Source organism: Buteo buteo, chromosome 11 (genome assembly GCF_964188355.1).
Source record: "Buteo buteo chromosome 11, bButBut1.hap1.1, whole genome shotgun sequence".
NCBI lineage: Eukaryota > Metazoa > Chordata > Aves > Accipitriformes > Accipitridae > Buteo > Buteo buteo.
Window position 1 is genome coordinate 23,317,222 of NC_134181.1, and position 22,139 is coordinate 23,339,360.

A 22,139-nucleotide genomic window follows, 5' to 3' on the forward strand; every position below is an offset into this window, starting at 1 on the left:
TTATTTTGGACCCTGAAATCCACCTGTAAAATTTTATCCTTCTCACTGATTTCTAAGCAACTTTCAATTGGGAAACCTGCTTAATAATGGCTTCAGGTAAGCACATATGAATTTGCATCTCAAAGGGGAAACCTTTCATATAATTAAAACAATTATCCATACAGGTCACTATCCTTCCAAATGAGCACATACTTACACAGCAGATGAAAATACTTGCTTCTCAGCAGGAAGCTGGTTTCCATTTAAATAGAAGATCATTTGCTTTTCTTGCAAGTCTAGTAGAAAACCTATTGTGTCTCCTTACATGCAAAACAAAGATAATTTAAAGATTTCACTTCTGTTAAATGCCAACAGCTGAAAGTTGTTTTAATTATCATATATCTCATTATGAGGTGTCTCAAAAGGAACTGTTTGCAAAAGCATAAAGGAAGAAACACGCTTGCTGAAGACTAAGTTTCTAATATGCTTGTGCATATGCTTATTTTTCAGAGGCATTTTAATTTAGCCATCCTTGGGAGAAATTTTTAATAGAAGAGAAGGCAGCACAGTTCACACAAGCATGGCATGCACAGACTCCTACCAAGATTTCAAAGCTGAGATCAAGAACAGAATTTTCCTGTCCAAGTAGTTATTAAAGAACTTAAAGTAAGCAAGACAGTGCAACTCCCCCTTAACCTCGATCTCTAAATTAGTAATTTTTTTCCACTTCTCTAAAATAACTCTTTCAACCCAGGAAGGAACACTTCAAGCCTGTTTGCAGGACTACAAACATCTAGGAAAAAGTCTTATGATTAGTGTCCAGCAATGTTAGTTGATGCTATGATTTGTACTCTGCCTATGAAAAGAAAAAGCATTTAACCAACAAGATTCTCTTTACACAGACTGTGGAACAAGAGTGTGGTGCCCACTTTGTATGTTTAAACCATTGCAAATACTAGTAAAGGCACAATAATTATTAAACCTTCAGTATCATCAGGATTAGGCAGTAACTGCTCCGTTTGCACCTACTAACAAACTGTTTTCTAGACACCTGCAAGGGGAAAAATCCTGTGTAGAAATCCAGTTAGGATAAACAGCAGAAGATGGACTGAATACCTTCTTTCCAACAGGGATGGCAATGTGGTTTACTTCTGGCATTATACCAAATCAGCTGCCGGCAGCCATCATATGCACAGGAGTATTCATCGTCCCCAATGCCATAACCTTCCTTTAGAAAAGAGTAAAGCATTTCAGTCTTCAGCCATTCCTCACACAGAAGGACTAAAGTTTATTTTTATTCAACTAAACCATTCATCCAAGAGCAGGAAGGATTTTTCCCACTGCTATGAAGATAATTGTTTCAAACTAGCCTTAGTTTCATTTTCACATGAAAAGGAATTTGTTAGGGTGAGGAGGGGGGAAGAAGGAGATACTGTCTCCAAGGTGTTTTGCATTCTCGGAGTTGAAATCACTCCTGTCTATTAAAATATTTAAAAATCAGAAGGCTAGTACCCAAATAGCTGACTTTTTGCATCTTAAAAAGTCAACGTAGAAGTGTAACTACTCTCTTATCTTGAAGACCCATACCAGACTTGTAACACCTTCCCCCACAAGATAGCCAAGTGCCACCAGAACACACAGTACACAAAAAGGGAACAAACCCATAGTCCCCTCACTGAATTTGTTGCATATTGTGTCCCTTTCAGTGCCAGCCTTTCTCAGTTTGTGAAAAGGTTATCAAGTGATAGTCCCAAGGTCCAAGACAAATATAAAACTAAAAGTTTCAGAGTGGGAGAAGAATCTGTCATGCAGGAGAGCCCAAACTCAAAACCCAAAAGCATTATAGAAGATAACTTCCTCAAGCTCAGCATGGTTTGCCTGGAATGCAAATACTAGACAGCATCTGATTACACAAGCCTCTGATTCCCAAATTAAAGCTAAGCCCAGCTAATGGGTTTTTAATGTCATATTTAGGACTAGTCTTTGTTATACATGCTGTAAATAAGGAGCATATGGCTACTTTGATGACCATGTTTGTGACATACCCAGAAGATAATATCCTCGTATTTCAGTAGACACCTGATGAACTTAAATAAGTGGCATTTAGCCACCAGCAAAACAGTTGTAGCAACAGAAAAATCATCCTGCTCAGAGATGTGACATTTCCTATTTTCATACCTTGTACAGGAAGCACAAACAGAAAGATACATATACATCAAGCTTCTTAACAGTAAGTGGGAAAAATCTTTTAAGCCTCTTAGCAGTCTAAAGGCAGACACACAGCCTTTTATTTCAAACAGTTTCCATTACACTCAATGTCTACAACGCCTGTGCTCAGGCCAGGTCTATATGGTATTTTTCTTCGGTTGTGTTTGTTTAGTTTTGTTTTGTTGTTGTGTGGTTTGGGGTTTTTCATTTAAATCACACTTGCAATTCCAAGCTAGGAATGTGGGACTGTAGAGTTACACACGTGTGTAGCATGTTATACACCAGCAAAGGACAATGCTATTTACATGAATAATTAGAAGAAATGGAGCGAGACTATGGAATTCACAGGAAGACTTAAGTTAAACAGTGAGAAAAGCTACCCTCCCACCCCTGTTGGGTTTCTTGCCAATGGTGTTTGTTTCATCTCCTTGATGTATTTCTCTCATAGCCCCAACTATCAATACATACTCACATGTATTTGGCCTATCTTCATATTAGCTTCTGCATTTGACTCAGCTGTAGAATGACTTTCTATAATAATCACAAATAAGCAGTTTTAACTGCTTTTCTATGTTATATATATTTATAAAATTCTTCTCCTAAATTAAATTCCAAGTAGGAACAGAAAGCCATGCAGTTAAAACAATAAAGAAGGGCTACAGGTACATTTCTTACTCAATCTCAGCCAGTAGAAGTGTCAACTTAAAATCCCAGTGCTGTATTTCCATTCTGGTCAGTGGAAGTAGGCTAGGCCATACCTGCTTTTTGTAGTAAAATTCCAGCTTGCACTTTAATGAAGTTTAATGGAAGTTTGGAAGGTTGATAATATGGAAAGTCCTCTCTAAGCTGAAGCAGACAAGTGTTTTGGCTAGTAATCATTAGGCTTTTTTAGTATTATGGAAATACTGAAGCAAATTATGCTACAGCATACTGAGTTAATAACAGCCATACAGAGTTATCATGAAGATTTAAGAAGAAAGAAGTCCTAGTTACATCTCTACTAATATTCAAGATTATTCTTTGACTATAGGTTTGGACTTCGTATGCACATGGCACATTTTGCTTTAATGCTAGGAAGTACATAATTTTAAAAGTAAAGTAGTAGGAAGAATACTGAGAATTAAGAAAAAGATGCTAAGTTATCTGGATGAGAGGGAGAGCAAAGCAAAACTATAAAATAAGGCAGTGTACTTATTCTATATTATCAGAATAAAGGCAAGAAGGTAAAAGGTTTAATCTTTTTGAAGTCCTTATTTTTAATTAAAAAGAAGCTGTCACATACCCATACCATATTGCTGCTACCAGCAGATCCAATGATACCATGTTATCCCAGAGTCAATTTAAATAATTATTTCCCTTGTGGAAGTTAGTTTCATAGGAAAGTATGTTAAAAAGGGTAATCAAATGGCTGCTTGGTGACCTGTGTAAAAGTGAGTGCATTATAATCTGCTAGTACCTAGTGAGTAGTAGTTTACTTCCAAAACCAGACAGTAACCACTGCTGTTATGTAAAGAATTTGCAAGAAGAGACTAAGCCACAAGAAAGAAGAACTAATTTCCTTGTAGCTTGCAGACAACAGCAAGTAGATAACAAGCTGTCACTGCTAGCAGCTATGCATGACTTGTATGACCACTGTCACTCTGTAGCAATGACAATACAGCCTTTACTTGTACCACTAAATTCAGCAAAAACAGTTTCATGAAAGTACAGAAAGATTGAAGGAAACATGCAAGTGCTCAGTTACTACCACAAAATAACCAGAGCTATTTTCATAGGTGTTGTAAGCAGAAAAACACTGAAGTTGCATCATCTCCTAGATGGCATTACACATACTCACATGATTGAGAAATTTGCTGTCTTTGGTAGCCCATCCTATCTGCATCACTCCCGAAGTAATGACTGTAACCTCATAGTACCAAACTCCAGAATCGACACAGAACGTACATCTAACGCTTTCAAAGGATGACGCATCACATCGAGCCTACCAAAACCAAACCAAAAATTAAGTTTCTACAAAATTAGTATTCAAACAAGCCCCTTTCTTCCCTGGATCAAGTTTCTTGCGTATAAAAATACACCAACTTAATTTTAGAAGCACTTCAGACAGAAAGCAACCTCTCTTTATAGCAATAATTGTCACGCCAACTAGCAAGTAGGCAAGACTGAAAATTGTTCAGTGGTAAGCCACAGGGCGGGTGGGGAGGAAGAGAATAGAGTTGACAGAGTCAATTTAAAGATTAAGACAACCAACACAGGGAGACTCAAGTCATTGGTTGTTAGCTGACTCCTGGTATGGACAGAGAGGTATTCAATGTTAGTTTATAAAAATTAATCTGTGAGTAGTCAAACAAGTTTTTAGAGAAAGTAACTGTCATGGTTTAACCACAGCCAGTATCTAAGCACCATGTGACTGCTCACTCACTCCCCCCTCCCCAGTGGGATGGGGGAGAGAATAAAAAAAAATATAAAACTGGTGGGTTGACATAAAGACAGTTTAAGAGGACAGAAAGGAAGAAAATAATTAATAATAATAGAATTAGAATATACATAACAAGTGATGCACAATACAATTGCTCACCACTTGCTGACCAATGCCCAGTTAGTTCCCAAGCAGCGATCCACTCCACCCCCCACTAACTCCCCCCAGTTTATATACTGGGCATGATGTCACATGGCATGGAATACCCCTTTGGCCACTTTGGGTCAACTGCCCTGGCTGTGTCCCCTCCCAACTTCTTGTGCCCCTCCAGCCTTCTTGCTGGCTGGGCAGGAAAAGCTGAAAAATCCTTGACTCAGTATAAACACTACTTAGAAACAACTGAAAACATCAGTGTGTTATCAACATTCTTCTCATACTGAATCCAAAACATAACACTGTACCAGCTACTAGGAAGAAAATTAATTCTATCCCAACTGAAACCAGGACAGTAACAGAAGAAGAAAAAAAACATATGGCTGAGACAAAAATACTACTGTTATGGGCTTTTCAAGACTAGACAGCACAAACAATAGGAATTATACTTTGTGAACAACTTTAGTCGAAAAGAGTGAAAAATCAGCTGGCTCTTAAGCATCCTCCTCACTTTTCTAAAGTTTTGGGGCACAGATACAGGTGTTACTTTAGTGTGAACATTTCTACAAATTGCGATCAGTGTAGCGATGTTACAATCCTCTGACGAAGCAAGTTTTCTATACAAAGCTGACAGAGAACTTTGATTCATTCTAGGAAATCACAGAAGCAAGTAGCAAACAAAAATAGTTAAAACCTGCCTTTTTCTTCAGACTCCTTTTTAGGTTGAAATCATGAAATGATATCCTACCTCTAATCCATGTGGTGAGATCTTCAGGTATTCACTGACATCATTACTGTTCAGCATAGCCCTGATGTTGGTCAAGTCAACCTTCTCATATGTAAACTGCCTGCCTTCTTTTAAAACTGCAAAATAAAACTAGTTTTAATCACTGCTGCAGCAAAACTTTAAACATTTCACACAGTGGCAATCAAACTCTCTAGGATCCAGTTAATGTTTGGCATAACTGAATGAAATATTGATGTTTTGCCTGCATGAAAAACAGCATCACTTCCAATACACCGTGTGTTAAATATCCTCTAAACATAAGAACACAACCTATACCTCTGACTAGAGCTTCTACAATCTAATTACTACTTTCAGGAAACCCACAGGCAAATGTAAGGCATCCAAGTTCATACCAAAATGCCACAATGTTTCAGGATTTACCATTGTATTTGGATACTCAGTTGGGCAGTTTTTCTGATTCATCACAGCAAAAAAGGTTTTGAGGAGGGGGAAGAGGAAAACAAAGAGTTAAAGTTTTTCACTCTCTCATTTTCAGGTATGTGATGAACTTGAACTGAGCCAAAGCAGCTCTTTCTCCCTGCATCCCGTCTTTACACAGAAGGATCAGAAGCATTTATCTTGGCAGGTGTCAAATTGCTGACACATGCATGTTAATTTACAAATCAGAGATCTTATCTTAGAACCCATCACATATCCCAAACTTGCTACAACACTTACACAGATGTTTACTAAACACAATTGACATTGGTCTTCCATAAGCTGGCTACAGCTCCAATAAAGCCCAACACCACCTTTTACCCAAATTTATCTAAAAGGCATTAGAAACTACAAGATCCTTAGAGTTGCTGCACCCTCAAAAGTCACAGCTAAACAAGTGAATTTCATGACCATTAGTCATCCAAAAGGATAGATTTAGTAAAGTGCACTTTTCAATTTTGATCACAAGACCAAATCTTTAAAAAGTCTTTAAGAATTCTTTGAGACTGCACTGCTGGCATACGATCACAGTAGTGACTGTCACCAGGATAAGTCAGTAATCCAGCTGTTCCACAGAGAGACAGAGCTGCACTATTTAGCTACTCAGCACGTCTGCTGAAGCATGGGTTCCAGGAAATACAGTGCAAAGAAGAATTTTCATTGCAGCTCTAACTTGCAGAGTACAAACCACTTCCTTTCACAAACATTTTCCTTGCCAAAATTTCCTTTCCATGCTATTATACTGGATTTATTTCCCTTTTTTTTGTTTGTTTTTGAAGGAGAGTGATTACGAATGCAGTCAGGTATATTTACAGTAAGTGCTTATACAAAACACACACAAAGTAGTCCTCCATTTCTTTGGAGACGTGATTAATATTAAATGAATCCATCCCTTCGTTATACCTACACAGATTGTCTAAACTCCACTGGGCACAGAATCCAACCTGGCGTTTTAAATAGTCTGCATTATCTGTCCATTTCTCTAGCAAGACCAGTTGGTCGCTAATGCACGATTCAGAAACTGTAATTTTATTTTCACCTGCAATTTAAGAGCAAAAAAGAATAATTGCTATAATCTAGGCATAAGTTTAGTTAAAAATAGTAACATTCTACAAACACAGTAGAAGCCTCCCCCCATCTTTAAACCTCAGCATTATAAACAGCATGATATCCTTTCCCCAAGCAGACATGAAATTAACTGAGCAGTCAGATACACCACTTCTTAGCATGGAGCTGCATCATCAAGAGACTATTAGATCACAGCTGGTCTCCATCTCTCTAATACAGATTTTTTTCTTTTCAAGTAAAAAAGGTCTCATGTCATAAGTCTTTATGTAGCAATTTCTAAGGTGAGAAGGACTGAGTTTCAGCAAATCTCTTAAAGGTTTGTGGGTAGGAGTGTCATTAAAGCAATAAATATTTTTTCATGCCTGCAAATACCCAGTCATAGCTGTCCTCCATCTCTAATACAGATTTATTTCAGTAACAAAGGCCTCATGTCATAAGTCCTTCTACAGCAATTTCTAACTGGGAAGGACTGCAGTGAGTTTCAGCAGGGTTTTGAGGGGTAGAGGGATGTCACTAAAGCAATAAATATTTCTTCTTGCCTGTAAGTGGACAAACATTTCTCTTCTACATTTGTGTTTCCACCAATCCAGTCTGTCATGCTCACAACTGTCATCAGATGAAGCAAGTGACAATCATGCAGTAGAAGCCATAGTATGACTGTTAAGGACAGTATCAGGCTAATACTTACTTGTTTGTGCAAACTTCTCCAGTGCTATTAGTGCAAAAAGCATCACTGTCGGATGGGACTGGAAGTTCTAAACATGGGCAGTAAGAAAAGTTATTTAGTAAGTACCCAGCACAGATGGATAGGAAAAGCTGTTAGTCTGTCACAGAATGATATTGGTTGAAAGGGACCTCCAAAGCTCCTCCTCTAGTTCACCCTCCTGTGGAGGGTTGGTTCAAGTAGATCAGGCTGCTCAGTGCCTTGTCCTAGTGACTTCTAATTATCTCCACGGATGGAGACCCCACAGAGTCTCTGGAATCTCAGCTTTCTATAACATACGTTACCAGTATTTACCAAACATGACCCCAACTTTTCACAATAATAATAAAAAATAATTTGCATTATAATTGCTATGTACGGATACATCCAAAAAGTTTGAAGACACTTACCAAGCTGTGAAGTAAATATTCCAATATGCCTGGGCTGAGTAAGCCTATACTTGCAGGACCTAAAAGAAAATTAAGAATTAAATCCATCCATGGGAACTACCATATATTCATCATCATACTCACAGATCTTTTAAAGACAAGGCAACAAATTAAAGAAGATTCAAGAACTTCGCAGCAAACCAGAACTATAATACAGAACAATTATCTTTGTTCCCGGTCAAATATTTGCTACCCATTTAATAATTACACAGCTACTGGCAAATTACAAACATTCTGTTTACCTGCTGTAAATGGGTACAGAGCTCTAGCCACACTTCTGAGATTTTGAAGTAAGACTACACCAGCCCCTGCTTAGCATTTTCATGCTCATTACTTTTCAAAAGAGACTGGCACTCCTTTACTTCCAGAATCAAAATATGAAGACCAGCTCCATTTATCAGTAGCCCCAAATAAGCAAAACTGAGCATCTAATATAGCCTACTTGATAGTTAATTATACAATTTGCAACAGCACCATAGCAAGCAGCCAATGTAAAAAAAAAAAAAAAAAATGCCCTGAAATACTGTCTGCTTAATCAAGGGAGAGATACAAGTGAATCAAACTCTGGCATCTACAAACTCTAACAAATTGCAATGGGTTCCAACACAGCATTAGCAGATTTGCTGCCTGAGCTGATACAATGAGACCCGTGTCCACTAAGATGAAAGTAGATGCAGGATCTCATTTTGACTTAGTATAACAGTAGAAGTATTATAGTACAAAAATACTTCCTGCCCTTGTTCTTTACTTTTTTTGACAGAAATATTGAAATTATTTTTTAATAACCATTGGGTGATACCTGGCAATCACTTTTTTCTCCTTTTCCTGTCTGCTTTCAGAAAAGGAGCAAAAAAAATAGATACAAAACTGACCATCAGCAGGAAGGAAACTTAATCATCAGTTTCCAGCAGGGTACTAAATATGACAGGGAATGAAAAGTTCTATACAAAAAGTCACCTTAAAAGAGAATCCCAGCAATTTTCTTTTAAGTAACACAGAAGAGGGAATCTTGTCAGCTAACTAAAATAGATCAATACATGTTTAGCGGAAAGAGCATCTCTATTTCTATACAGCCTCCATGACTACTAATTTGATACTCCTGCCTACTGGCTAAAGAACTACGTGTTCTCAGTAATTCACCCACAGCCAGAGTAGGTCTATAGAAAAAACTGATTACCAGTGTTAGGCAATATACCATAAACAAACACTGAGCCACAATCACTAACCATACATCAGAAGGATTTAAACTTTTTAAGTATCTGGGATTGTGAACAGCTCATTCAGACCCAAGCTAGTGAGTGTTCAACATTTTAATCAAGCAGTAGATTGTGTCACACCTGTCACACAAGGTCTCCCCTCAATGCAGAGCATTATTCAGTTCTAAGAAAACATTTCTGAACTAGTCTGCATCATGGGCGCTTAAGCAGAAGGTGCTTCAGCAAGCCAAATGAAAGCTTTCAGAAGAATCCCACAGCTTTACCTGCTAACTTCTCTGCTAAGCAGCCCAGTACTGCAGTAGTATTCCGGTGTTTGGCAGGGTGACAAGCATCCTGGCAAGCAGCAGCTCCATTTAAGTTTAATATTTCAGTTAACTTTTGTAATGCATCCTGAAAAAAAAAAAATCATAAATCTCTTCAATATTACTGACATATATGGCTTTCCCCCTAACTCAATATAGTAAAACCAAATTATTTTTACACTATATTACTAAAGTCAGCATCGTATTACAGACAGCATAGGATGGTTATCTTCTAAGATAAGATAATAAAGAACAGATGGGAAGAAAAGTTCAACATACCAAAGAGTTGTAACTTTAAAATTACCACCAGATTGTTGGTCATTGTTGTGATCAACAACTCAGGACACTTCTGGACATAGACAAGTGAGTTACCTATAGCAATAAAACTAGAATAGTAGACAAAGGCAAACAATACCAATCAGCACATATGGCACTACTGCCATCCAATCTGTTTCCAGTGTCCTAAAACTCACACCCTTTCCAAAACAAAAGGTCTGTTTGAGACTTTAGAATTCAGGACTAAAGAAACATGCCTGACCTGCCCCCCCCGCGCCGAGTCCACATCCCCATCATAAATTTAGGATGCTGTCAGGTTTAGAGGACATCATAAATGGTATTCTTGAGAGCATAAATGGCCTTCTGTAGTCATGCTAATTTAGGAAGTAACCAATGAGAGTAATAAATCTAAAATCCCATGCTTTGACTTGCTTCATTCAGGCAGTATGGTATGGATAAAATTCAAGATAGATCTAGAGCACACCCTCCATTTTCAGAGTAGTTACACATTAATCTAGAGCCAGAACAAGTTATCCCACAGGAAGCACCCCACCCTGCAAAGTTCCAAAACCCCCTCAACTTTCCAGACTTCATGAAAGTTTCAGCTGATTCAGATTGAAACTGCACAATCTCAGGCTAGGATCTAATTAAAATAGAAGAACTCCTCACACTGAAGTCATCAGGAGGCCATCTGGAGAAAAAATGAGTACTGCTCAAGTTGAATATATATATATATTTTTTTTTTTTTAAATTTGTACTCTGAGCCACACTCAAATCAGTTTACTGCACTAGAGTCTGAGGTCTGTACGGAGATCACACCGAAAAGTAGTTATGTTCCAAAAGAAAAGCCACAAAACCAGAACTGATCAACAGGACTGACACTAAGTGGAAAGAATAGAGAAAGAAGAAAGGATGACTGAGCCACAGCCTTGGGATGGAAAAGCGCCACTAAAATTAGACTCTTGATGTACTCTGATACAGCTTTTAGCCATTATTAGAACTGTCACAGAGATCAACTATTTTGAGTTAAATAAAGACTTTATAGAATAAACAGTTTACTGTGCTGCCATTTTAACTTTATGGACTTCATAGCCTATACTAACAGAAGATGAAATACAGCCTGCTGCTGTTCTGCAGCTGTCACAGAAGTGGGACACTGACTTAAAACCCTTAAGTCCAAAAACTTAAACTTATTCTGAATAGAAAGAAAATCAACAGCAGCAAACACTTTACTAGGCTGCATGTGACCAGCAGATCCCACAACCGCAGCTCCCTGTGCTGTGAAGAGATTGCTCAGGAAAAAAACCTCTGTACACTCCAGAAACAGGCATTTTATTCCTTTTGTCTTGTTAAGATCAACTATCTCATAGCTAGCTCCTTAAAATTAAAATACCTAAATAAAAGTTACATGCTTTTGAAAAACAAATCGTTTGATTGCCAAGTACACTGTAAGGCCGAACAAAAAATACAAGATCACTCTTCATTTGGCACATTCACAGTGGTCTCCATTTCCTGATTTCTTTTTCAAAGCAGCCAAAATTTCTAATCATAGCTTATTTCAAAATAATTTTGCAGTTTATGCAACAGCCATCACACAACATTTAACTTGTTAAAAAGTATCAGATGACTTTAATCAATAGCCTAGAGAAAAAAAAAGCACTTTGGGTAGTTAGAGAGCTTGACTAGCTCTCCAGCCACTCATCTATTTACGTAACACAAAAAGCTACCAGCTTTTTTATATCCCTAACAATGCAAACTGAAAACTAAAATTGGCAGCATAAGAAGTAGATTGATAAATGAAACCTGCAATGATGTCGTCATCAATTTCTGATGAAATGAGATCATGACAAGCATTTGAAGGCAGACAAGTTCTCTGTACAATTATCATGTCTGAAGGGATTCAACAATGGTTAGCATCTTGAAGTGCTTGAGGCACTCACTAAAACACTTGTACCAACACAGTATAAACACCTCAGGTCAATCTTTCCATCCAAAAAACAGATTAGTGGTTAGTAAAAAAAAAGTATCCAAACTTGCCAAAACTGTATCTAGGTATTTCATAGTTAAAAAACTGTCATTTGTTTAACTTAACACACACACTTGTGTTGCATTCCTTACGTGCAGGGCAAGAACAAATTCAATAGTGACTTGCAAATACACAGCTTTCAGAACTTGAGAACAAAACAGCATAACTTTGTACTGCTTTTGCAGCATCTGTACACCCTCACTGCACAGCATGCATGTACCACATGGCAGGAAAGGACAGCAAGAAAAGCAGCTAAAGACAAAGGCGTCTTGTTCGTCCCCATGGACCAGATTTATCTTCCACTCCCACCCCCATGTTTCTAGCATTACATAGCAATTAGATACCAAGTAACCACAAATTACTCAAAGTTGCAAGTTACACCCTTTCCTGAACAGGTAATAGAGTGTTGCATCTCTGGTGAAACCCACTCAGAAACTATCATGGGCGTGGCAACCACAAATTCAGCCACAGCTAAATACATATGGTTTAGACTCACTTTTGTTGGCAGCGGACATTCATCAAGTAGTAGCGTTATAACAGCTGGTCCCAGGGGATCTTCTAATGGAATAACTCTAATTAAAGATTGGACAACTTCCAACCAGCCTTCATCTGTCAACCACAAAACAGAAGTAACACTTAGAATTAACACTGCAATTCTAAAGTGTTCAAAATACATCCATAAATGTAAATTGAAAAATCCTCAAAATTACCCAGTGAGTTTAAAGACACCACGAAAAAAAACACCACAACAAAAAACAAAACTACGAACCCCAAAGAAAACACCAAACCAGTTTGCTTTTTACATCAATGTCTTAGTTTGCAGTAGTTTAAAAGTTTAAATTCAAGGAGAAAAAAAAAGTTTACAGCAGCAGCTTGGGTAATAGTGAATGTCTCTATTGTTTGGAGAACAGTCTTGCCCAGGCCAGAGCATCCTTTAGTTCCCACTAGTATTGGGAAGGAACAGTCATGACCCATATGGACAAGCACTTTGTTCCAGCGTGATACTCAAAAGTTCAATGTCCACTGTTAACGCTTAGGTGTTAAATGGTGCATCCATAATGACACTGAAAAAAAAATTTTCTAGCCAGAATCAGAGCTCTCTTGAGTTCCCTCAAGTAACACGGGCCTCAGAGGAACTGCATTACCTTGTCCCATGCCTCGTGGTCTAAAGAAAATTTGCTTTCATAAGGAATGACTCCTACTGTTTAATGAGTAAACAAGGACTTCTACATGCAAGTAAACAACCACCCACATATAAGATGTTAAACTACTAAACAGATTTAGATTTACAAGAAAGTAATTCCCTTAGAAGTCAAAATAAAGACAGAGTCTGTATCTGCATACAAGTGAGTGAAGTTGAAGAGACTTAGCACTCCCTTCAACAATGACACGTAAATATAAGTAACACATTGGGGTTTGAGATTTGTTAGCACATTCCCCTGAAAAACATTTTACTGAATTGCTGTAATATCTAATCAAGTTCATGAATTTATTTTGATATAGAAATACATTTCCTAAGACCAGCATCAACTCTACCAAGACAGACAAAAATTCACCTAAACCAGAAATTTGGTGGAGGTCTTGAGCTAGGAGAATTTCTGCTACTGTAACAAAGATAAAACAGCCCTTGCACAAATATGGCTCACCTTGCCAGAGTACTTAGGGACAGGACTGAAAAAAGTACACCAATAAAGCAGAGGTCTAAGGAGACAGCAAAACCCAAACCAAAAAGTATGTATTATTTGCCAACACTGGAGCATGTGGGCTTAAACCACGTCTACATACATACATGGGTTGTTTCTGCCTTACTGCAAACAGACATTCTTTGTGGCTTACAGTTTAATGCCATTACAACGTGTTTGTGGCCATCCATTGACTGCTTCTGGAGAGTTCACGTGGTAAGTTTAACGGAGTTCAAAAAAACTGAGGCAAATGCCATGAGCTCAGAGAAGCTTCTGAAGGGCAGAACTGGATCCCACATCCCTAGTTACAGCAAGTCGTAACACATACTGCTAGCATGTATTTTTCTTCGCCAACAAAAGAGGATTTGTTTTTTTTTTCCTTTTGCTTTGGAGTCACAACTGAAATGCCCAACACAGTGCCTTGATACCTGTTTCTGCCATTTCATGCAACGTGATCATTGAATAAGGAGGCTCCTGGTCACTGAAAGAGATATTACACAGGTCAAAATTTATGTACAATCATCAACATAATACACTGAATAAAATGATAATACACAGACAGAAAATGAATCCAGTAAGTATTTAACAAAAGAAAGTTACATAGACCGCAGACTGCTAATGCCATTTTCAGATCTGAAACACAGATGGGGTTTGAGCCTTTCCCCAGCTCAAAGTCAACAACTGCATGTCTACGATAGCTGATAAATGAAACGGTGGTCCATATCTGCACATCTAAAAGCCGAACATAATGCTTAGGCTTAGTGCTATTCATTAGCAGGTTCCTCAGAGTATGTAACAGGAGACTATACGTCAGAGGTCATGAAGTGAACCAAGAGCGCTGCACAAGGGACATAGCTTAAACATGATTTTTTTTTCCCCCCAGACATTCTCTGCTAAATATATAAATTTAAGAAAACCCACAAAACTGAAAGGCAAGCCACCTAATAGCATCATAGGCTTCAAACTCATTAACAAGAGCTGTAAGAAATAGTTAAGGCAGTTTAAGAGAAGATACTTAACCCAATCCCCTTTCCAACTTGAAAAAACATAAAAAGTTCAGTTAGATCAGTTCCTCAGTCTGGTTTGCTGAAGCAAGGACAAGAAGCTATGGCCAGGTCTGTTTATCTGAACAGGCACTGCTGCTGAAATACCTGAAGCAAGATCTCAAAATCCTATTCAGTAAGCACCTCCAGGTCCAAAAAAAGCTTATGCAGCAGCATGTCCTAAATGCTTTATTCAGTGCTACTTAGGCACTGTGAGCTAACCCCAGGCTTAGAGTGAGATGTTCCACACCCAATTTCTATCCCACAGCTCTGAAATGAAATTGGAAATGCAAAATACAGATTAATTTTAGAAAATTTCAAGACTGATTAATCATGCAGATAATAAAACTACCTACTCTGGAAGGATTAATTATAAAAGAAGAGAAAAATCTCAGTTTTGACTAAAAATATACAATGTAAATACATGCTTTTCTTAAAAAAATTAACTCATTCTTAAATATTTCCATAAGAAAATGCTAAAAAGTGAAGTTTAACCCATTTTTATATTGCTATAACATTTGAAATAAATAGTATTATTTTTTTTCCTCCAAGCATCTCTGCCTTTCTTCTGGAAACTAATCTCCCCAGGAGGAAGAAGTATAATACTGCAAGCAGAATTATGTCAAGAGAAAGGATGTAAAGACTCAAAGAAAGAAGAAAAAAAATACCATAAGTACAAGTAAAGGCTACGATAAAAAAGGATGACATTTTTTATCAGCAAGATTTCTGATTCTGTCATGGGTAGCAGGTGTTAGCAGTACTCGCACTGAGCAAAGGAGAGTCCTGTCCCAATGATTTGCCATTTAAAAACTTCATTTCCAAACATCCCCTCCAGCACACACCTTCCTCAATTGGAAACAAAACAGGCATTTTGCTAATTTGCAAAGCAGCACTTCATATAAACTCAAAAAATTAGTACTTATCCTTCTGAGGCTAGGAAATGAAACTCCTTTCCTTTTAGGAAAGAGATATGTCTAGATATGACAGGATAAAAGCAGTTGTCATGTTTTAGGTCCAAACTTGGAGATTTGATAAAACAAAAAAACAACAAGAAAACCCAAACAAATACCAAACAGGGAAAGCAACTGTTCATTGCAGATCATAGTATAACAGCTTAATTTACAATTAATCTCAGAGTGTTTCTATGTATTAACTTTCAGTATAGAATTTGGAAAAAAATTGTCAGAAAAAGGGGTTTGCCTTCCATTCTTTAGACTGCTATCTTTTGCTCCTCAAGGCTGTACTATATTGCACTGAATCCCGTCTTTCCAACCTGTTGTTACTTACATAGTTTCATTTTAGTTTGACTTTATTCTTGCACATTTTTTGACATGAAAAGAGATTTGTCAGCTTCCCTACCATTTCCTTCAGTTGTGGTGTTTTCAAAACTGAAAAATCAGGCTCTAGGAGGAACAGGTGGTAATGGAACATACTTATTCCTACAGTCTCTCATCTACACTGAAAACCAAGATTTGCAGACATTAATTCCCCCCCACCAAGTGAACATTCCTATTAATCTAAAAAGGGCTATCATTAGCTTCAAGTCTAGCAGAAAGGCTCCTTATACTTTTTTTCAGACACATTTAGATAGTTTGCCTTATGAACAGACCCCTCCATTATTCATAGACATAGGTCTGTCTAATCTTCAAAAACTTGAATATTAAGCTGTGTTATAAAACCCACTGTGTCTTACCAACTGCCTTAATATGAAACAAGGGAAACCAATATACAAGTACAGCCCACTTTTGGGGTCCCCAGGACAAGACAGACCTTGCTATAAGGGAACATGTCTGGCTGAGGGCTTCCAAGATGGTTGAGGGCTGCAGAACATGACATACAAGCAGAAGCTAAGAGAAATAGATTTGTTCATCCTTAAGGGGGGATAATGGAAAGGAGGAGAAATTATATTGCTGCAACTACGTAAAGGGAAAGAGCAGAGAGGACAGAGTCAGGCTCTTCTCAGAGGAGCACAGCAACAGGACAAGAGGCAACAGGGGTGCGTTGGAACATGGGAAATTCCAACTTTTAAAAGTATTTACTTATTTCAACAATGGGTGTGGTCAAACACTGGAACAGGGACTCAAAGAGGTAGAGAATCTCTATATTCTAAAGACATTCAACACATGACTGGATAAAACCCTGAACCACCTGTTCCTACTATACCTGGGTTTTAAGCAGGAGGCTAGAGTAGAGGAACTTCAAGAGATCCCTTCCAATCTATGTGATTGTGTGAGTCTACGAAAGTATATCACTGGAGTCTGTATTAAAAAAAAATAAATACAGTAGCTTCAGGAATTTGTCAGAAACAGAACTCCAGGATCAGTCAAGTAACTACACTTATTGTCCCTCAGTAGCATAGGAAAGTGCTTACAAGATTACAAAACCAACTGCAAGACCCACAGGAACAGGATCAACTATGCACAGAAGTGTTGTGAAACAGCTTAAGGAGCTGAACTTAGGGGAAAGGGGAAGGCATGCAAGATTAGGGAGAGACTTGCAAAAAAGTTTGCCATGATTTTAACTTAATGATTTGAAGACAGACTGCAGAATAAAACCTGTTAAAAAAACCCCTTAGATTCAAATGTTCAGGAAGAAAAATATGCCCTGGTATTTCCATTTAAAGCATTTTACAGCAGGAAGGCAAACTTCTCTGCAGGCACATTACAGAGTAATGATGCAGGTATATGAACGAAGGCTCACGTATCCCGAGCGTCATCTACCTTGAACTCAAATCCCAGCTGTGATGCTAGAATGGTGTTTTTCCTTCTGTTTTAGCCTTTCCAACTCAACTTTCCTAACCCAAAAGGTTATGAGCTAACATAACCCATCATTTTTAAGGTCCTTTTAAAGCTTTGTAGAAAGCAATGCTAAACAAACAAAAAAAAAGGATGAATCCATAAATATGCCCCACAACCTTAATGGATGGTTTGAGCATGCAAGGAATGCACTACTGGGATCATGAGTTGAAGAGTCACAACATGCAGTCTTTAAAAAGTAGTCAGACTTAAAACTAGAAAGAAAACCTCTGTTTATACAAGCTATCAAAGCTCTGTTTTGCTTAACCATTTCCAAAGAAGTAAATGCAGCCTGCAAACAGAAAACTTGCACAACCACCAATTTTTAGGACAGAAGTTCCCAAACTCTAGAGTGTTCATTGCTTCCTAAACTGTGTATCTATGCCAGGTAAGAAATACTGAGCACACTTCTCATCCCACCTGGGTGTAGGCCCATACAGGACCTGTGAGAAAGCTCCTCAGCTCCTGGAAGAGTCTGTACCTGGGCACTCAGGAGCTACTTCTATTACCTAGGAAAGGTGCTCCTCTCCTAAGCCTCCAGATGGAAACACGTGGCTGCTTCAGGGAGGGTCAGGTGTAGATCGGTGAGAGGATGGAGCCACAGTTTGAGAGAAGACAAGAACATTTTCATTCATGTTGAATTATTCCTTGGGGAGGTACTTACTTATCTACTAACGTCCGAATTACAGCCAGTGTGTCAAGTACTAGCCCATCCACATTCTGTTTTTTCCTTCTTGGTTCATGAGGCCCTCGACCCCTCCTGGGTGGACGGACAGGGTCCCTTGGATGGCTTCTTGCTTCAGGTACATGTACTCTACTGTTCTCCGTTTGCCGACTCCGAGATTCCACGTTGTCTTCTGCTCCACTGTCATCGCGGCAAACACACGAGTTCCCCATATTGCTAGCCCCCAAGGCTCCCAGTAAACGGGGAATGTGGTGCTCTAGAGTCAACAGTAAACCTTGAAAAAGGCTTCTGCTAGCATAGAACACAACCAAAGCAACTACAATCATCTAGAAAGTTTTACGAGTAATGTTTGTGTGATCCTGAATTGTGATTTTTTTGCATTATATGCGTTGCTACCAGCTGGAATGAATAGGAAGTTGGAGACTTAGTTTCCGATATAATAGGTTAACACACACATTGGTCATCCAGAAGGAGGTCTGAAAAAGCAAACCCAAAACAAGAATCAGTGTTACTACTTCTAATGAATAACAGAAGAATTCCTATTTTAGTAAACGGAATCAGTCTTGGTGGATAAAGCACCTAGGAAATATAAGGTTTGTACCTGAAGTCTATTGCAGGGAGGGGGAAAGGAAGGAAGAGGAGGAGGAGGAGGAAGTTCACTGGTAAGTAGCTCTCACCCACACACCATTCCTTTCTACACTACCTATTATTTCCCATTTCTTCCATTTTTTTTGGATGCAGAGGAACAACTTTGTCCTTAAATCTAGCACACTGCTACCCTTTAAGTACTAACAAACCAGTTTCATTTGTTCTTTACCATTTATAGACACATACTGCTTAGGCCAACCAAATAAAGCCTGTACATTTAAGGTTCTCATTTCACATCAGGAATATTCAGTACCACTTCCAGACAGACTCTACAAAATAGCCAAAATTGTAAAGAACCAATCTTAGAGTTATGGCCTATCTCAACAAACAATAGATTTAACAGTGAACTGATTAGTCCACCTGCACATAAATGCGTCTTTTTGGAACGTGACTACATCAACTGGATTCTCACCCAAAAACCACCAAGTACTGACCCTGAAATAAACAGGAATTAGACACCCTTTTAATGCCTACAAATCTAACTGGGATTTTGAAAGTGGTGTTTTCTGTGCGGGTTGCATGCTTGTTCATATCTAGCATCAAACCAATCTTCCCTTTTTGGGAACAAAATGTAATTAAATCGTTCTTGATTCAAATTGTTTGCATCAAATACAGGCCCACTAGCAGCTGAGATTGTACGGCAGTCCCTCCAAACCATTAAATTGAGAATGCTAGCAAGAGCAAAAGGATTCAAAACCCCACTTCATTGCAAGTTATTTTTCAAGCCATAGGATGTATTTCTACAGAATATTACATAAAGTCTCAGCTAAAATAAAGGCCTACAAAAGACAACATTTCACTATTTGTGCACTTCAAGCATGCCAGAATAAATAACTTAAAAGAATAACATGCATTTAGTCTTAAAAGAATCAAGTTTAACATTTAAGCTAGAAGTTACAGTGAATATCCTGTAACAGGTTATCACTATTCTACAATTATTAAATAATCTTTTTAACAGCAGACATGTAGCATCATAAAATTAAAAGAAAGTCAAAGACAGTTGCCACCTTTTGTATTTGAAAGGCCCCCTACCACTGGAGCTAACTGGCAACTGTGCAATTGCTGGCTGCCATTTGGGACAAGATCACAACCACATTATTTGGGAAGCCAGACATTGGTCATATGAGCAAGTCTCTGGATGTACAGCTGTTATTGGAAAAGCACTGCAAACAAGCTCTCACAGACTCTTCTGCAGTATGAAGTACATTACCTTCTTTTAGCACAGTGAAAAGTTCAGTATTAAGAAATTAACGGAAAGCTAACTAGGAAAGGAAAGAAAAAAAAAGCCCTCAAGGGGTATTAATTGCAAAAAAAAAAAATAATCTTGACTTCTTGTTCAAGAAACTCCTAAACCACACATCATTAAAAGGGTTTCAGCATCACAACACACTTGCCTTACTCCAAGCAGTTTGACCACAACAAGAGGTGGGACACTGGGCTCGGGTGTCCTTCCATCTGAGCCAATACAGCTGTTATCTTCGCAATCAGCAAGTAAAAAAAGTAGATGCAAGGGTGCCAATACAGATTGCATAGATCTCAGAATTGTGCAAGATCACAACTGGTTCAAATGACTTTAAAAGGTTGCAGGGGGTAGTGGTGGGTGTGGGGTTTTTTGCCCCTTTTTTTTTTTTTTAAAAGACCTAGTTATGTTAAATGTAAAATGTCTTCCTAAGGAAAAAATATGCACGTACTTATGAATCTAGATCATTTAAGGGCATTTTAGTAACATAATACTAAAATGTAAAACTGTTACAGATTTAGAATCTGAATTACGCTGTTCTGTAACTTACAAAAAGGTTTACACAGTGAATGTACCTTGTCATCAAAACGAGTATGGAAAAGCTGTATTTTAGGGATTAACAATGAGTAAGAACCTACCTAAGGAAATAAAAATAGACATAAGTCAAGATTAAAACTGATTATTGAAACCTAGTTTTTTCTGGTTGACAATTTAAAGCATGATTAAAAACAAGCAATTATGATCAACTCACCCTTCAGTATGTTTGGTTCAGGAACAATTGGGCTTGCTCACAAAGCGCTGTAAGAGAAGTGGACTGTACATCTTCAGGGCACAGACGCAGTTGTATCCAGAAAAGCAGCACTCTATAAGCCTTTATCGTGGGCAGTGAATCATTATGGCTGACTCTGCTTTCACTTTTAGGAACTATGCTGAAGAGTCCCTAAAGACAGATGGAAAAGAAAGAACAATTCACTTGGAAACTGCCTCTGAGGTAGATGTATTCCACCTCCTCCCTACATCCGCCATGACACCAAGCCATGCTGTTATTTTCAGCTACATTCAGCCTTTACAGGGGAAATTCTCTCAAGGCTTCAAAAACCAGTTTGCCACCTACCAGCTTTAGGACTAGACTCAGCTACAGAAAACCCAATCTGTTTTTACAGTATTGGTATTCCAGACACCATAGCATCAAGTGCAGAGCAGTGACCGACTTCTCCCCTCAAATTACTGCTTACAGGAGGAAGGAGGGAAGCAGTAATATCTGCTCCAGATGACCCCCAAGTAGGGACACCACATAAAAGCAAGTACACTAAAAAAGCTGATTAAATAAAGGGAAGAGAGAAATGACAAGATAGACTCCCCTCATTTAGTGAAGGGCTGAGTCTGACAGCATTCACTTGGCTGTTGCTCACCATCACATACAAGGAGTTCATTGGCAAGCCCCAAACAAACTGAAAGGCTAAATAATTAGGAACATAAGGTAGAAGAAGAGATTGCTACAGATCCACCTCACAAACCGGCTTGTCTGGACAGAATACAAATGCATGAAGAGAGGTTCTGAAGTGCAAAGGAAAAGCTTTTTAAGAAAGGTCTTTTAAAACTGTGATGTACTAGATTGCATTTGAGCTGGCATATTTTTTAAGGACAGCTTTACAACATTATAATGAACTGTGACTTCAGCATTAGGCTGCCAGCGGCCATCTTGACTCCCTCACCCTCCCTGCTGAAGTAAAGAGGACCGAGACATCAAACTTCAGTTCAGGTCAGCTGCAGGAAGGAACAGGGAAATAGAGTAGAGAAGGGAGATGCAAGTGATGAATGTGATCAATTCTGCTTCTGTCCAAACTCGGAGACACTCGCAGACCTCAGTGACACAACCAACACAAAACCAAAAGCATTTTGCACATCATGAAACATATTATTGTCTCAATAAGAGGTAACAATCTCTGCAGAGATGGAAAGAAATTTTAAATTTTAACTTTAAGCCTAATTTTTGCAAATCCCTGCTCTCAACAAAACCT

The 22,139-nt window shown here is 38.3% G+C and overlaps 1 protein-coding gene across 2 annotated transcripts in view; it reads right to left on the reverse strand.

Moving 5' to 3' along the window:
* The window catches only part of RSPRY1 (ring finger and SPRY domain containing 1), a 40,409-nt gene that overhangs the window by 7,398 nt on the left and 10,872 nt on the right, over positions 1–22,139 (reverse strand). Inside the window, exons 2-13 of one of the 2 annotated variants that reach the window (XM_075040521.1) lie at positions 20,870–21,058; positions 18,210–18,706; positions 14,136–14,188; positions 12,522–12,634; positions 9,685–9,811; positions 8,166–8,224; positions 7,741–7,807; positions 6,892–7,023; positions 5,508–5,623; positions 4,025–4,168; positions 1,096–1,207; positions 197–299 (exon numbers count right to left, since the gene is read on the reverse strand). In XM_075040521.1, the coding sequence (XP_074896622.1) occupies positions 197–299; positions 1,096–1,207; positions 4,025–4,168; positions 5,508–5,623; positions 6,892–7,023; positions 7,741–7,807; positions 8,166–8,224; positions 9,685–9,811; positions 12,522–12,634; positions 14,136–14,188; positions 18,210–18,556 (1,373 nt within the window). In that variant the 5' untranslated portion in view covers positions 18,557–18,706; positions 20,870–21,058. The remainder of the gene's footprint in view (positions 1–196; positions 300–1,095; positions 1,208–4,024; positions 4,169–5,507; positions 5,624–6,891; positions 7,024–7,740; positions 7,808–8,165; positions 8,225–9,684; positions 9,812–12,521; positions 12,635–14,135; positions 14,189–18,209; positions 18,707–20,869; positions 21,059–22,139) is intronic. The other variant, XM_075040522.1, reaches the window with a different exon arrangement.